The sequence below is a fragment of the Carcharodon carcharias genome, chromosome 17, assembly GCF_017639515.1.
Source record: "Carcharodon carcharias isolate sCarCar2 chromosome 17, sCarCar2.pri, whole genome shotgun sequence".
Lineage (NCBI taxonomy): Eukaryota > Metazoa > Chordata > Chondrichthyes > Lamniformes > Lamnidae > Carcharodon > Carcharodon carcharias.
The window spans coordinates 95230108-95248242 of record NC_054483.1 but is presented as its reverse complement, the minus strand read 5'-3'; the positions used below and the strand labels follow the sequence as shown (position 1 = coordinate 95248242).

The window sequence follows — 18135 nt, the reverse complement described above, 5'->3', positions numbered from 1 at the left end:
TATGAAAACTGAAGCATTTGAACAAATTCAGTTTTCTGGTGATTGGCAAGCAGTATCTTTGGAAAGGAAAATAAAAACTTTCACTGGTCAGTTTTCTCATTTCCACTAATCATTGCTTGACAGACTGGTATTCTTGAGGTGCAACACCTGAAAGGTGCAAGAAAGCAGAGGTCTGCTAGATTCAAAACTTTGAATATGAATTTGGAGCACAGGTAGCTGAGCAACGGATTAACAAAATATGATGATAAAAAACATTACATGCCTGTGATTATGGAGATCAACTGAAAATTAAGAATTTGATTTCATGGGAAAAGTCAAAATAGCCAGTGGCAAAATCTGAAGAAAAATTTAATTTCACAGTTTCCACTGATGTTGAAAAGTGATTAAACTTACGCAAAAATGGTACAGTTGTACCCCATGATTACTTCATCCAGGATGGGGTACACCACACTTTTGTACACATCTATTTGCTTTGCAGAGGGTCCGAATACCTGGAATTGAAAATATGTTGTTAAGTATTAATTTCTAGATACTTTCTTGATGATTTCTGTATTTGAGACAAACTATGGTTCTTACCATGTCAAACATATACTTTTTGGCTGCCTTTTCACTTCCTGGTCCAGAAGCACGTATAGTGACTTCTTTCTTTCCAGGATCACAGTCAACCACACTGGAGGAGTTTGCCTTGCGTTCTGCTAAACTAAAAGGCCTGTGGAAAACAACATGTCATGTGACATTTTAACAAATGCAGTGGCAAAGTTTCTGAGAAGGAAAGAAAAATATACATCTTAAAAATTAGTCTTGTTCATGGACAACAGAGTCTAGAATCAGATCTCAGACAGCAGGCTTGCCAATTCTACTTGACAGCACTGTAAATCAGCTTGTAAACAGAGAAGACACAACCAAAACTTGGTGGGACACTTGCTGAATTCCTTCTCCAGTTATTCACTCAGTGAAATATCTATCGATTTCAGCTCTGAGAACTGACAGCAAGATAAATTTGAGAATTTAAATTCAAAAGATTTTCTGAATCTTCTTTTCCATTTTTGAGTTTAACAGCATGAATTAAAGGCTTGCAAAGATGAGGCCAAATTGAGAAAGGCAGAGAACATCAGCAAGAGATACAAAAATAAAGAAAGCTTCAGATAACACAACAATATGGTGGTTTAAGAGAGAGTTAATTGAAAAAAGAAAAAATACTAAATTAGAATTAAATGGAAGACTCAAGATTGCAATATGTGTAGGTCAAGTTACATACGTTATTAAATGGCAGCATGAGGTTTAGTCAGGAGAAATTGTGAATTTTACATCCTCAATCCAAGTACAAAAGATATAGATATTGTCCAACAAAATTAAAAGGTAATTACAAACTAGATAGATCAAAGCCCTCAAGTGCCTAAACCGTAGTCTAAAAGTTCTGAAAATCTGACCCTCGGACTGCAGACAACTTTGTCCTGCCTGAGCTCATTGAATTTCCTTATTGCCAGTTTGAACTTTTGAGGACTGAGAAATTTGTAAAGGACCGAGTTTTAACATTTGTTGTTATATTCGTGGCTAAATCTCAAATCACATTACCAAAATCCACACCAGTAACCAAAGATTTATACAAATTAATGAAACTATGTACTTAAACTTCATGTGCAGTTCTGTGGCAATATCACCATACAACCAAGAGTAGACAAACAATTCCCACTATACATATGGACTGCAAGCCACACGACGCCACAAGTAAAAAAAAATTCTCTCAGGTGGGAAGTGGGAAACAGTTCACCCATAGTCTTTATAAAGAAATACTCATGAGAGTTATCATCTCTGGAATTTTTCTTCCCTTTCTCCAAAAACATTGGCCTAGATTTTGTGATTACATTTATTTTAAATGTGTTTTCAGCACCAAAAGATGTCTACTATTGTCTCATGCTATAGCATGGTTCCACAGGCTCTGGCTACTCGGTGTTCAAACCAAATGTCAATTTTTCATAGTTAGGCCCAGGCAGTGTAATCTAGGCTATTCATAGTGGGGGCATCAAAGCTGAGACAGCTCCAGTCATTATCCAATTATGGATACATATATACTCTTTGCAAGATTCACTGAATCGAAGTCTGGAGAAGAAACTCTGGTGGGTATTAATCCTTCATTGCCCAGGAGCGCAGAGGCCAATTGTAGCCTCTGTAGCTCCAACTGAAACGAAACCAATTCAGCACAGATCAGGAGTCAAATCTGGGACTTTCTGGTTTATATGGTTGTGTCACAATTTCGCTTTACCAGCTAAGTAACAAAACCTATAACACCTTTCTTGGGAACTTTAAGTGGTAAACAAATTTTTTTCAAAAATTCTCATTTGAGTTATGGCTGGCTTCAAAGCCACCATTTCTCTACTTACCTACAAATTCGAAGGCTGAAAGCAACAAGGACCAAATATACATTTCACAATTTGTTTCCTTTGGGAATTGGAGACTTACTAAACAAAAAGTTGGTAACACAACATGATTATTTCCATTACCTGCATCGTATAACCACTTGTATGTTCTTGCCCTTTTCTTCTTTTTTACTCGAAGAGTTTTGGAATGACATTTTTGGTTTTGATTTACAAGAGGACCTGCATTACAGAAATTCATATTAGCAAGTTCTAATATTTCACATGACTCATCTATGGTACAAATCTGGGCTATCCCAAGCACAGGCAAGTTTTCTTCAGCACCAATTACTACAGAAAATTACACACCATTATTTTTCCATCTCTAGGTGGGTTAAGGAGCATTTCCTTATAAAATTCTCCTTTGTCTTTCCACCAGACGTGTTTAAAACATTAAAAGGGTTCAACAGCATAGATAGAGAAATTATTTTATCTGGTGGGGCAATCAAGACTGAGGGGACATATCCTTAAAATTAGATATAGGTCATTTAGGAGTAAAATCAAAGGTCAATTTCACCACACGAATATCCACAGAAGCATGGAATTATCCAGTCCAAAAGGGTGTAGATTTTGAGACAATTGGAGCTTTCAGGGCACAGTAGATAGTTTTTTTTGTTAGGTAAGGATTTCAAGGGATGGGGAACAAAGGCAGGTAAATGAAGTTTAAGTAAAGATCAGCCATGATCTGGCTGAATGTTGATACAGGCTTGAGTGAGTGAATGAATGATTGTAGGAACAGGCGGAGGCCATAGAGTAAGAGGTGATAAAGTACAAACATCGCAGGGACATTAGTAAAGTAGTAGAGGAAATCTGAAAATGGAGCATGTTTGGAAAGTTGGGGTTATTTGTGTGATGAGAGGGCAGTCATTAATAGTAAAAGATCTGCATAGGGTTCAATCACTATTGGAACCCCAAAGGGAACCATGTTAGAACTGTTGCCCATTACATTGCACACTGATCTGAGCAAAGACTTTAGGGAATACTCAAGTTTGTTGAGGACAGTTTGCAGTAATTAGGACTAATAGGTAAAATAAATTGACTAAGTTTGATTTTGATGCAATAGGGGAATGTGCCCTTCACTGTAGCTAGATGAAGAGTCATGTCTTTCAGCTGGTCTAACACCAGGTATATGAAATCATGCAAGTTCATCTCATAAGTTTATTGCTGCAAAGTAGAGGCTGAGCCTGGAAGTCATGATTCATGAAACATGAGAGGCCCATGAACTTTCACCAGGCAATAAGCTAATAGAGCATTAGGGCATATCACTAGAACAGTTAAAGTATAAAACTAGAAATACATGGCTTTGTATAAGGCTGGGTACAGTCCTTTATTAAAATCAGATACTCAAGGAATCGGGTTTTTTTCATTGGAGAAGGGTAAACTTGAGTGATACGACTGCAGTTTGTAAAATGGGAAGAGAAGATTCCTTTTTGGGTTGATGGATTAAGCTATAAAAAGGGTGATTGCAGATATTGCACAAATAAGAGAATATACATAGGAAGAACTATTTCTTTCCACAGATAGTTATCAAGCTCTGACCTATTTCCAGAAGACATCAAGAATAAAATCTAGGATTTGGCTTCGACTTACCATCTGCATTGTCTCTAGTGATTAATTTATACATCAGCCTTCCAAGGTCCTGCAGAGTCAAGACCAACTGTAGTCTTTCTGATGAAAAAGTGGAATATTTGGACTGGGGCACAGAGATTAAATTTGGTCCCCATTTTAAAGGCACACATTCTGACCTAAATTCTATAAAAACAAAACCAAATGATATAACTAACAGGACAGGAACAGGTCAGAGGCTGCAGCACAGAAACAGGCTAATCAGCCCAACTGGTATATGTACTGTTTATGTTTATCATGAGGTTCCTCCTGTCTCACCCTATCAGCATATCCTTCTGTTCTTTTCTTCCACATATAGCCATCCAGCTTCCCCTAAATCCACCTATGCTATTTAGCCCAAACATCCCATATCAGCATATGGGATCCTGAGCTTTATAAGGCAGAAAGTACAAAAGGATGGAGGTTGTAGTGAACATGTATAAAACACCTGTGCAGCCTCAAATGGAGTATTGGGTCCAATTATGGGCATCGCACTTTAGATCGGATGTGAAGGCCTTAGAGGTGGTGCAAAAACAATTTACAGGAATGGTTCCAGGGATGAGGGACTTTGGTTACAATGATAGATTGGAGAAGCTAGGGTCCTTCTTAGAAGAGAAGGTCAAGAAATTGTTTGATAGAGGTGGTTAGGATCTAGGATGCACTGATTGAGAGTGTAGTGAAGGCAGATTGAGAGTGTAGTGAAGGCAGATTCAATGGTGATTTTCAAAAAAGGGTATTGGATAATTATCTGCAGAGAAAACGTTTGCAGGGCTACGGAGAAAAAGGCAGGCGACTGGGACTAGCTGAGTTGCTCTTGGAGAGCCAGCATGGATAAGACAGGGTGAATGGCCTCCTTCTGTGCTTAACCATGCTACAGATTATAGAAGTTCCACAATCTACTGTCTGGGTAAAGAACTTTCTCCTGATTAGATTCATGCTGGTCTTATATCTGTCTCCTCTAGTTGTGGACTATCACAAAAGCTAACATTTATTCTGTTTATTCCCATAAAATCCTTTCATAATCTTAAAAAAGCTCATTGAGTCACTCTCTGACTCCTAGAGAAAAGAGGCCTGGTCTGTTCAGTCTTTCCTGGTAAATTATAACCTCAAGTTATAAGCCTCTGGTATCATCCCTGTAAATTATTTTTGCACATTCTATATCCTATAGTTAAATTGCAAAATAGTCGCAATTTGCAAAGTTGATCTGGCTGAAGTATAGAAGGTTCTTTGAAATAAAAGCTCTGGAATTTGGGGATGTTAAATTTAGGTGCTAGAATGCCATCATGGCTAAAGGTAGTAATTACAATGTGACATGTTAACAGGCAGTATACTTTTGTGTGTGGGCATCGGGATTTAGAAATGGAAACTGTTGACAAGATTTGCAGATGGGAAGATGAAATAAATGCAAGGTGTTTGTTATATATTTAGAATATAAATATGGTCAAGTAATTAAATCATCCCACTTCAAATTGTGCGTTTCTCCAACCGCTTACGTCATCACTGTGCAATCTAAACCCTCAGTTCCCACTGGCCTGCTTCTTCCACCCCACCCCCCGCCGCCGGCCACTGCGGCCCTTGCCGTTCCCATTGCTTCTCCCCACCGTGTTGCAAAGGCAAGCCGCTGGCTGGGGAAACAGAAAGATGTCGTTGGGTTATCTGCACGGTGTTCATTTGAATGTAAGGAGCCACCCAGGAAGCTGGCGTCAGTGACGTCACAGGCACTGACAACATCTGGGCATGTGCAGGAAGTGCTCCCCCTAGTGTTACAGCACCACGCAGCACAGCCTTTTCTCAGCTGCACCCCTTCCCTGATGAGTGCACAAAATGTATGTATTGAATACTAATTGTATTATAATTGCATTGAAGCACCTCAGAGTGCAACATGATGTAAGTTGATAACTCCAACACCAAGTGCACTGTCTGACGTCTGATGATTTCATGTTGAAATGATTGTAATATTCATTGATCGTATTGAAGCACCTCGTGATCCATGTGTAAAAGTTGAATCTGATTGCACTTTTTGTGATGGCAATTTAGAAATGTTTTGTAATGTTCTTTCAGATATTTTATGAATAAAGGATATTTTTCACAAAAAAATGTTTCCAAACTCCTGACCAAATAACAATCTCCGATTAACTGGATCCTGGATTTTCTCACCGAAACCTGGCTTTCAGAAACAACAACTGCTGAAACTGTTTTCGGCACGATTACCCTGAAGATTCATATTAAAATACAGGTAGTATCTTTTTGTACTTCAGCCGAGGGGTCACTCATCATACATGAGCTTAAACAGTGAACGCCTGCAAATGTTTTCTCCCCCTCCCTTCATCAGAGGGTCTGAGGTACTAAATGAATACTTTGAGCTGGTCTTCAAGAGGACACTGTCAATATTGCATAGTAAAGAAATTGTACAGGATGAAACTATAGAGGTGGTACTGAAAAAGTTGGAGCACTCAAAGTAACAGAAATCACCCAGGCTTGATGGGATGCATCGTTAGCTGAAGAAAATAAAGCTGGAGATGGTAAAGGCTTTGGCAGCAATCTTTCAAGCTTCCATAGAAATGGGACTGGTACCACAAAACTGAAGAGCGTCCATATTTCTCTCTTTGAGGGGCATGAGTGAGATGGGGGAATAAACACAGCAACTGTAGGTTGGTCAGCCCAAAAATCAGTAGTACAGAACATCAACCAGATACAAAAATCATTTGGAAAAAAATGGGTTAATAAACAAACAACACAAATTTATTACAAAAACTAAAACTTTCAGCCTTCTCTTTTCTTCAGAAATCATTCATTCTTTTAGAATGATTATAACGTCTCAGTCCCGGTATCATCCTTGCTAATTTGTTGCACCTTATATAGAGGCACTAAGGAAGATGGTCAGAACTGTGTACAATACTTCAAATATGGTCAAAGGGTCTATAGTTTGAAATCACTTTTCCGTTTTTTTTAATTCCATCCCTCTACAAATTAACCTTCAGTGCTTGGTGTACTTTACTTCTACTGAATGGCTACATTAATGTTTTGCCATTTTTACAGGTTTGTGTATTTGTATCCCAAGATCTCTGTTTTCTCCCTATGCACCCTATTGAAACCGGTTTCTTCTAATCTGCATTGGTTTATTAGTGAAGAAGTCATAATCACCAAAATAAACAAGGAAGGGGCCAGGATGACTTTCTTTCCATATATGAGGGTTGCTGGGACATGTGTGTGTGAACAGAAACAATGGCAGAGGCAGAATGCATAACAGCTTTAAAAAGCGAAGTGGAAAAATGTAACATTATGGGGAAAGGTCAGGAAAAATGAAATTAAGATAGCTTTTTCTGAATGCCAGACATATGATAGATATTCAAATCACCTCCAATTGTGCTGCAAAATCCTACAAAACAAACCCGAAAACATATTTCCTTCATTTACAGATTCTACATTTTATGAACAATGCAGAGCATCCACATCAACTCCTGCAACCTTTTGCTCAATGTTTTGAGGGTTTTAGGTTAAATATTTGCTTGTGGTTCACATCACCAGCCATTCCTGTATGCGATCCATATGTTTGCTTAATCCCTCATTATTCATGTAAACAGCAGCAAGACTAGAGGATAGTAATGGAACCCTCGCTCTGTACATTGGCAATTGCAATGCACCATATGTCACGTAATAAAACAAAAAAAGTTGGAAATATTCAGCAGGCTTGGCAGTACCTGTGGAGAGAAACAGAGTCAATGTTTTAGGTCAGTGTCCTTTCATCTGTTCTGATGATGCCCTGAAGTGTCAACTGGTTCCCTTTCCACAGATGATGCCAGATTTGCTGTGTATTTCCAGCATTTTGCTTTTTATGTCAGATTTCCAGCATCCACAGTAATTTACACTTGTACATGCCACGGGATTGTTGTCTCTAACCATATTGAGGCTTAAGTTCTGAATCAACAAATGCTTTTATTGAATTAAAACAGTGAATTATACAGTCTACTCTCCACCTCTAACAGCAAAGATGCCATTTGCTTTCTCTCCAAACAGATATAAAAGTTACTTGCCGTAGCCTCAAACTGTCCCAACTTCCTCAAAAACAATTCCTCAGCTGCCGAGTACAACACAGACACTTAATGCAGACGGAGGATGAGGTTATACTGAAAGAAAGCCAAACTGTACTTCCCCGGTCAACAGCTACAAACACTGCATTTCTCTCATCAATACAGATGGATAATAATTGACAGTGGTGAAAACGTTGATGATTGAATGCGATGGTTCCAGCAATTCACACTTGAGAATTCCGATTGCGCTTGCCGAAAGCAACTTGCCCATTACAACCAATTCCCATGATAAAGGTCATTGACCCAAACATAAACTGCTTCTCTCAAATTGTTACATGACCTGCTGAGTGTTTCGCAACATTTTCTGTCTGGTTTCAGAGCTTGTTGTTTCTATCAATACAAAAGGTTCAGATAAAAAAAATGTCATCTGTATTTTTTCTAAACTCACGCGTTTGGAGCATACGACTTCTAGACTTAGAATACTAAGATCTTTTGACTCACTAGACTTCTGTACAGCTCACTGATTCCACAACATGCAAGTGTTCCATCACCAAATCAAGAAAGCTTTCCTACTGAAAAATTTGTAGAAGAAAACATCCTGGGACAATTAGTTTACCAATAGGGTCAAATTCCACTCCAGGAATTGACATTCCTAAGATTAAGATTTCCAGCATCCGCAGTATTTTGCTTTTATCTTACTGATTGTAAAGCACTTTGGGATATATCTGGTGGTTGCGTAAGGCTCTATATAAATGCAAGTGTTTCTTTTTCAATAACCTCTCATTCAATCCCCCACCCCCTTCACCTGCCAGCATTTAGCTGTGTTTTATTTCTAAGGTGAACCAATTGTACATTAATACACACAATTATTTTCATCCTGAAAAACTACATGGCAACAAGGTAATTCAAACAAATGCGTCGACTCTTAACCTGGATATGAAGTATTAGAATTTTGACACATCCATTCCAACTTGCGCAACCAGACAATTCAATCCTACATTTGTTTACTGGCTCCTTTTGCTTGAACGTTGGAAAAGCTAGTGGTTTGTAAAGTCTGTGTATAAACTCAAGTGCTAGATACACCACAAAATCAGAGCATTCGAGATGTGACGAGCATCTGAAACGTTAGGTTCCATCTCAGCAAAGTTTTAATCAATTGACAAAAAGTTGCTCATATTTTGAGCACATTACAAAACAGAAATTTCCAAAATTTACAGGCTTTACATTAACTTATATTCACATGTACACTGTCAAAAATTTCACTTAAGGTCACGAGCTTAATTTTTAAGCGAGATCCCCATAACGACATACATTAATAACATTCGATATACAAAATCGCTTGAGTAAGGACTTCATACTATATTCTAGAAAATGTACTCCTTTTCCGGTTAAATTAGTGTTTTGATCCATTTGACTGGAAGAAAAACTATTTCCAGGATTGAAACATCTTAGATTTCTCTTAAAACTAAGCTAAGATTCTTCGGGGAATTAAAAAAAAGTCTCAGGAGTAGATTGCGGAATCTGATTGAAACGTCTATACTATAAAATAGGGACAATTTGGGTTTCTTCTACAGATATTTAGGTAGCAAACGGCACGAAAACACGGCATGAAGCATCTCGCTATAAAAGCCCCTCAAACCCTTTCTCGAAATAGGCGCAGATCGCCAGGGGTTTTTTTTTTTGGGGGGGGGAAGAAAAAAATACGTTGCTGCCAAATTTAAAAACCCTCTGGTTTCAGAGCAAGTAATGTGAATCGGGTAACACAACCACAATAGGATGCGCAAGAACAAGCCACACGTCATGAATACCTCTTACTTTGGAGCCAAGGGCTCCAAGGGCTTGGCGGGGCGGGGGGGTGGGAATTGAACAATTCCCCCTAAAATGCGACTTCAGCCTTTATCAACATACAAACCTCAATAAGAGGCCAGACTATAACTCTGTCACTCCTATCGAATTAAAGCTGAGAGCGCTGTGAGGAAACGTTCACACTATAACCTTATGAATGAATCACTTTTTAATTCCGACGTTGAACAAGCTGAATACAACAACAAGACGACAAATGGCGGCGGCGGACAGTGAACTTCAATGGGCCATTCTCAGACTAGGTGGAGTGGGAGGGCAGGGGAAGAAGGCTTCTACATCAAATGCTTTCAGAGGCAGGCAGCAGAATTAATCTTACCAAAACGGAAGAAGTGTTTGCAAATCCCTTTTGCTGTAACTCTGCAGAAATGATTTTTCCCAGCGGCTGAGAATCTCGCCGAGCAGCCGCCCAAAATGCCGTCCCGTAGTTGCAGCTGCACATTTAAAAATTGCGTTTCCGGAAGCCTCATCCAATCAGAGCACGCCAATGCCGCTCTCGCGTTTCCGATTGGTTCGTGTCTGTTTGATCCGCGGGGTATGCCGGGAGAATTGATTCTGCGACTGCGCAGAGAAGGGCTCGGGCACTTGCGGCGGCCATGTTGATGAGGGAAGGTTTAGCCGGATGTACCTTGGAAGGCGTAGCTTTAACCTCTTCTTCTCCGAAAGGTTTTAAAAGGAAAAAGAACGGCTTCAAACTTAAAACATTAGGTCGAAGAAGCTTAGGCCTTAAAATCAAGAATTCCATTTAATTGTTAATATTCTTTATTTTTATATAGTTCTATCTCTCTGATGACCAGCATTTTTGTGTTCAGTTTCTCGCCTAAAGGAGGATTTGTTTGTACCTGCATAAGTTGAGGGATATAAATGATAGGTAATGGAATACATTTCGACACATGTAAACATAATCGGAAGGGAAACAACATCATGCATTTATACAACAATTTTAATGTACTAGAAAAACTTCCTCACAACTGATGAGGTCTAATGAAACAAAAATGAACATAAAGAGATAGAGGGAGATATTATTAATGGAAAGCCAAAAGCTTCGTCAAAGATGGAAGATAATTCCAGATTGTGAGATCCAGACAGCTAAAGTTGTGGCCAGCAGTAACAGCAAAGGCGGTGTGGGAGGTGCCAGAGAAGGAGCATTGTGGAGCTGTCAGAGAATTGTTGGATTGAAGGAGGTAGCAGACTAAGGGAGGGTCAAGGCACAAAGGAACTAGGACAGGAGAGTTAGTTTTTGTTATTTTATGGGATGTGAACATCACTGGCAAGGACAGAACTCATTGGTCATCCCTAATTACGCATGAGAAGGTGGTCATGAGCCACCTTCGCAAACAACTGCAGTCCATCTGGTATAGTAATATCTACCAGTGTTGTTAGGAAGGGAATTCCAGGATTTTGGATCGGCGATAGTGAAGAAAGGGCAATATAGTTCCAAGTCAGGATGCTGTGTGGCTTGGAGGGGAACTTGTAGGCAATGGTTTTCCCAGTCCTTGTCATTCTAGGTGCTGGAGGTCATAGGTTTGGAAGGTGTTGCTGAATGCGCATTGGTGAATTGCAGGAGTGCATCTTGTATATTGTAGACCCTGTTGCCAGAGTGGGTGGTGGAAGGATTGAACATTTCACTTGTTAGATGGGGTGCTGATCAAACAGGCTGCTTTGTCCTGGATGCTGATGAGCTTCTTGAGTGTTGTTGGAGCTGCACTCACCCATGCAAGCGGAGAATATTCCATCACACTCCTGACTTGTGCCTTGCAGTTGTTAGCTTTAATGAGTCAGGAGGTGAGTTACTTGCCTTCGAATTCCCAGCCTCTGACCTGCTACCGGTAGTCATGATTATATATGACTGGTCCAGTTCAGTTTCTAGTCTATGTAACACCCAGGATGTTGATAGTGGGGGATTCAGCAATGATAATGCCATTGACTGTCATGGGGAGATGGTTGGACCCTCTCAGTTTCATTGATTCCAAGATGGCTGATCAGTACACTGTGTGATCTGCAGACTCTGCCACATGCTTGATGAGTTGGGTACATGAGTTGTTTGAAGGTTTGTGCGGTCTCTCTGATGCCTTAACTTCCTCTCTGCCTGCTCCCAGCAATGTCTGTCAATGTATTCTGTGCTTTCCCAAAGGGGATGCTTTGAGAGCATCCCTAAACATTTCTGCTGTCCTCCTGGGAGCCTTCTGTGCGACTGAGTTATAAGTAGAGCAGTTGCTTTGGGAGTTTCGTGTCAGGCATATGAACAACATGCCCTGCCCAGTGACTAGCATCTTGATGCTGGACATGTTGGCTTGGAAGGGGACATTGTTGTTGGACCGTCTTTGGAGGATATAGTATGCAAGTTTATTTATTTTTTTAAATATACTTTCTTCATAAAATATCTGGAAGAACATTACAAAACATTTCAAAATCACCATCACAAAAACTACAATCAGATTCAACTTTTACACATGGATCATGAGGTGCATCAATACAATCAATGAATATTACAATCATTTCAATATGGTCATTACAGACAATCAGACAATGGTATTGAGTTATCAACATACATCATGTTGCATCATGAGGTGCAGTCCTCCAGTTGATGTTTGTCTCGGTGTGTGTCCCTGGGAACAGCCCATAGAGCAGAGTCCTGTGTCACAGAACTGCTCAGGATGAACCTCAACAGAAACCACTGCATCTCTCTCCAGACCTTCTTTGCAAAGGCGCCATCCACAAGGAGGTGAACAACAGTGTCATCCCCACCACAGCCACCTCAAGGGCAACGTGCAGAGGGGGTGAGACTCCTGCCGTGTTGGAAGGATCTGACAGGGATGGCCTTTCTCACCATCAGCCAAGCTACACCTTGGTGCTTGTTGGAAAGTTTTGGCGATGAGGCATTCTGCCAAATGACTTTGACAGTCTGCTCGGGGAACCATCGCACAGGATCCCCCCTCTCTTCCTCTAAGACGTTATGTGCCAACCACTGCCTGATGGATTTGTGGTTAAAGGCATTGCTCTGCATAAATTTTTCTACGCGGGACAGGTGGTATGGCACGGTCCAATTACTTGGAGCGTTCCGCGGTAGCGTGGCCAAACCCATCCTTCGCAACACCGGGGACAGGTAGAACCTCAGCACATAGTGATACTTGGTGTTTGCGTACCAAGAGTTTACACATAGCTTGATGCAGCCGCACACAAAGGTGGCCATCGTATGAGGGCGATGTTGGGCACTTTTTCTCCCCCCTTATCTTGTACATGGTGTCCCTGCGGACACGATCCATTTTCAACCTCCAGATAAAGCAAAAGATGGTTCGGGTGATCGCCATCGTGCAGGAGTCTGGAATGGGCCAGACCTGTGCCACGTACAGCAACAGCGAGAGTGCCTCACACCGGATGACCAGGTTCTTACCCGCAATGGAGAGGGAGTGTTGCTCCCACATGCCCAGTTTTCTTTGCACCATAGACACTCGCTCCTTCCAGTTTCTAATGCATGCCCCGGTCCCTCCGAACCATATCCCCAGCACCTTCAGCCCTGACGGTGAAGGGGACAAATGATCAGTCAGCCCAGTTCCCAAAGAACATGGCTTCGCTCTTCCCACAATTTACTTGGCTCCCAAGGCCAGTTCGAACTGGTCGCAGATGTGGATCAGTCTGCGCACCGACAGCGGATCTGAGCAGAAGACAGTGATATCGTCCATGTACAGGGAGGCTTTGACCTGAGTGCCCCCACTGCCTGGGATCGTCACTCCTCTTATGCCCGGATCCTTGCTGATGGACTCAGCAAAGGGTTCTATGCAACACACAGACAGGACGGGGGAAGAGAGGGCTGCCTGACTCCAGATTTAATAGGAAAACTATCTGATTCCCACCCATTGATTGAGACTGCACTACTGATGTTAGTGTAGAGCAGTTGGATCCAGTTGCGAATTCCCTTCCCAAACCCCATATTGGAGAGCATATCCACCATGTAGGTGTGCGATATTCTGTCAAAGGCCTTCTCCTGATCCAGGCTGATAAGTCAGGTGTCCACAACCCAATCCTGCACATAAGCAATTGTATCCCTGAGCAGCACAAAGCTGTCAGTGATCTTCCTGCCAGGCACAGCGCAGGTCTGGTCAGGGTGGATCACCAATTCCAGAGCAGACTTGACCCGATTGGCGATGACCTTGGACAGAATCTTATATTCCACGTTCAACAGTGAAATGGGTCGTCAAATTCTAATTTCCTCCCTTTCCCTCTTGTGCTTGTAGATGAGGGTGATGATGCCTTTCCTCATGGATTCTGACATGCTGCTGGCCAGAAGCATACTCTCGTACACTTCTAGCAAGTCTGGGCCGATCCAGTCCCCCAGAGCTAAATACAATTCAGCCAGCAAGCCGTCGCTTCCAGGAGTTTTACTCTCCTTGAAGGACTCAAGGGCCTTAGTCAGTTCGTCAGGAGTTAGCGGTTTGTCCAGGCTCTCCTGTGTACTGTTGTCTAAGACCTCTGTAATAGAGGAAGGAAGGACTGGGAGGCCATGCTGTCTGTGGGCTTCACGTCATACAATCCAGCATAAAAGGATTTGCTGATCCTCAAAATGTCGGATTGCAATGAATTTACTGAGCCGTCTTCTTCCTTCAGGCTGCTGATCACAGAGCTCTCTCTGTGTAATTTTTGGAAGAAGAAACGTGAGCACGTCTCATCCTGCTCCACGGAGAAGACTCTGGAACGGAAGGTGATCTTGGAGGCCTCTGAGGCAAAGAGCGAGGCTTGCTAGCTCTTCACCTCTTGGAGTTCCTCCTTGACATCGACCCCCATCGACTGCAGCCAAAGCAGGTTCTGCATGTTTTTCAGGAGTTGGGACATTTCCCTCTGTTCCTTTCTAGCTTTCTGGACGCCTTTGAGGATGAAAAACCTCTTGATGTTTCTCTTGATCACTTCCACCAGTGTGTCAAGGACTCAAAGAGGGGTTTCATGTTCTCCAACCTTTGTACTCCCTCTTGAGCTCCTCAGTGTTCTCTGGGATCAGCAGTTGCACGTTTAGCTTCCATGCCCCCCCGCGAACCCTCTGGTCTTCCTCTAAGTGACAGTCAGCCAGAAGCAGGCAGTTGTCAGAGAAGAACACCGGCTTGACGTCAATGGATCTGACTGCAAATGCAAGGGACACAAACAGGAAATCTATCCTGGAATGGATGGACCCATCTGGCCGCAACCAGGTGTCTGTATGCTGCGCTCCGTCTGCAGGGTTGCTGAAGACATCATGCAGCTTGGCATCCGTTACTGTTTCCATCAGGGATCTGGAAGTGGCATCCAATCTGCTGTCGGCCCTGCTGGATCGTCCAGCCGCATCGATGATACAGTTGAAGTTGCCGCCCAGAATGACCGGTCTGGAGGTTGCCAGCAGCAGTGGGAGCTGCTAAAAGACCGCCAGCCGCTTGGCCTTTTGTGCTGGGGCGAACACGTTAATTACCCGGAGTGGAGCATTCTTGTACATTATGTCTGCTATGAGGAGGCGCCCGCGCACCACCTCCTTAACCTTGGAGATGGTGAAGTTGCCTCCCCGCAGCAGAATACCCAGGCCAGAGGAACAAGAGTCGTTTCCTCCCGACCAGATCAATGGCCCGTGGGACCACCATCGTGACCATTGCCTGTAGGAGCTGAGGTGCGGTATCGCACACTCCTGCAGAAACAACAGGTCAGCTTTCACCTCGGTAAGGTAGTTCAAGGTTGCAACACATTGAGTAGTAGATTTAATGCTATGCACATTTATGGATACAATCTTGACACCCATTTTAAAGCATTTAGTCTCTTACCAAACCTTTTGTCTTTGAAAGTTCCAGACCTTTGGTCTGCTCCTGCATACCCATGGTGTTCACAAATTGCCTCACTTTGGATGGGCTGAGGAAACTGTCCTGAACCACCCCATTGGAGATGTTCCGCTCAGGTGGCATCTGTGGGTTCATGCAAGGAATGAGATTTGAATTGTTCTCTGTTGGAGAAGTTTCTCCGATCCTCTCCCATTCTGGGGCGTTGCTGCTCTTGGCTTCCCAGAGCTGGGGTACGCTGAGCGCTTCACTCCTCCCAGATTCCTGGGGCTAGGGTGCGCTGGCCTCTTTGGGTTGTGGGCAAAGTTGGGATGCGCTGCTCTCCACATTGGCTCCAATGTTCTGGAGCTTGGGTGTCTCGTCTTCTTTTGTAGGTGCCGCCCTTGCCCTTCTTCATCTGAAGAGCAGCTGCCCTTGTCATCTGTGTCAGATGGGAGACGCCTCTTGCCACTTGTCTGGGAAGTGGCTTGGTCCCTTCTTAGCCTGTTCTTCCTTTTGGCTCTCTTCACCAGCTGCCACTCCTCCTGCTGATTTTCTGCTGCTTCCTCCTCCATTGATTCGCTCTCCTGAGGAGTGGGAGGTTCAGGGGGCAGTGCAGTTGATTGGCTGTCTGCTGCCTCAATCTTTTCCTCCACTTTGTCTCTCTCTGTGCCCTCCTTTGTCCCGTTGTTCTCTTAGCCTTAGCCAAGGGGGCCTTGGTGGTTGGAGGGTTGCAAGTGTCCTTGGTAGTAGTGACACAAAGCATTTAATCTGCTTCCCCCTTGTTGGCTTTGGCTGCCTGTGCACAACTGGGGCAGCGTTTGGGGCAGGTACTGTAGAGGTGGCCTGCCTCGCCGCACAGGTTGCAGCACTTAGTCTGTTTGCAGTCCTTTGTCTGGTGCGCTTCCTGCTTGCAGTTCTTGCAGAGGGCGGCATTGCAGTTGGCTGCCACATGACCAGACATGCCGCATGAGCGACAAAGTTTGGGCTGCCTAGCGTAGATAAGGTAGCCATGGCTTCCCCCGATAGCGAAGCTGGAAGGAAGGTGGAGGATGGCTCCCTTACCATTGGCCTTTAGCATGACCTTAATCTGGCGTTTGCTTGTCCAAATCCCAAAGACGTCTTTAACCTCGGTGCAGCTCCCAACCTTGTCGACATACCTGGCGAGGAAGGTGAGCACATCGGCCACAGGGACGTGGGGGTTGTAGACATGCACAGTCACCACATGGTCCCGTTGCAACAGCAGAGCAAAAAGTGACTCCACCATCAGGATCTTCATCTCTGGCTGGTCTCTCTTCTCCTCGAACACCTTCAGGAACTTGACGCAAGCTGCTACGCTCCTGAAGGTCACGTCGAAATATCCAGCACTGTGGAAGTCTTGCAGGAGTAGATCTCCGCAGCTTCAAATCCACACAACTTCAACAGGATCCGCTTGATGAAGAAGGCGCGATCCGTGGGTGCTCGTCCTTCGTTGCCACCCGAACCCTATGGTTTGGGGCTCGACTGGTTATAGTCATCGCTTCACGACTACAATCGATTTTAGCCAAAAGGCTAAGCGATATAGTATGCAAATATGCCAATTATCAGCCAGAATCTGAATATTGTCTAAGTGTTCCTGCATGAGGACATGGACTGCTTCAGTATTATCCCATTCACTTTTAAATTGGAGTTATTGAGGGACCAGTATACAACGTATGCTGATGAGCCCAGAGATAATTGGTGAGTAGTACATGGTATAATTGAGTTTTTGATAATCTGAAGATTATGGAGGGATGAAGATGGGAGGCCAGCCATGGGAGTATTGGTGTAGTCAAGTATGGAGATTACATTGGAATGGATGAAGGTTTGTGATTGTGATCTAATGATATTTGCTGTAAAGTTATATGCATCAAGTGAGATGAGCAGGGTAAATTCTGACACCTTTCATATCTAAAACTAGGTTCATAGATGAATTATGATCATTTCAATGAGCTTCTAGTGATACCTAATGACCATGGAATTATAAACCTGTAGAAGTCAACATTTTCAGGTGAGGAAGTCAGAAAATTAGCAAAAAAGTACAAAACAATAGGCAAAACTGACTTAACCAGATGCAGCAAACAGGAGCAGAAAAATACGTGAAATTGATCAATCTATTTTACAACACTACAAAAAAATAATTGCCAGGCTCTGATCAATTTTAATAACGTGAAATAGTATCCAGCTTCACGACATCCTATTTTATGAATGTGTTGAAGGTGCTCACCGGCTCTGGGGAAGGGCCACTGGCAATGTATATGAGGTACATACAGAAGCTGCATCCACATTTGATGATGTAGAAAGCAGAGCTAACTGGCTACTTTATGCTGGTTGATGGTGAATTTAAAGTCTTTCCTCATCATTCAAAGTTTTTTATGGGTGATAATTATTTGCTTTATCCAGTAATTCAAATTCATTTCAAACTAAGAGAAACAGAAT

General features: G+C 42.7%; 1 protein-coding gene across 2 annotated transcripts in view; it reads right to left on the bottom strand.

Moving 5' to 3' along the window:
• kif11 (kinesin family member 11) overlaps positions 1 to 10339 on the bottom strand; it is a 40181-nt gene extending 29842 nt beyond the window's left edge. Inside the window, exons 1-4 of one of the 2 annotated variants that reach the window (XM_041210390.1) lie at positions 10230 to 10339; positions 2502 to 2597; positions 577 to 709; positions 394 to 491 (exon numbers count right to left, since the gene is read on the bottom strand). In XM_041210390.1, the coding sequence (XP_041066324.1) occupies positions 394 to 491; positions 577 to 709; positions 2502 to 2572 (302 nt within the window). In that variant the 5' untranslated portion in view covers positions 2573 to 2597; positions 10230 to 10339. Of the gene's footprint in view, positions 1 to 393; positions 492 to 576; positions 710 to 2501; positions 2598 to 4004; positions 5055 to 10229 lie in introns of those variants that run through there. The other variant, XM_041210391.1, reaches the window with a different exon arrangement.
• Between the last annotated feature and the right edge of the window lie 7796 nt (positions 10340 to 18135).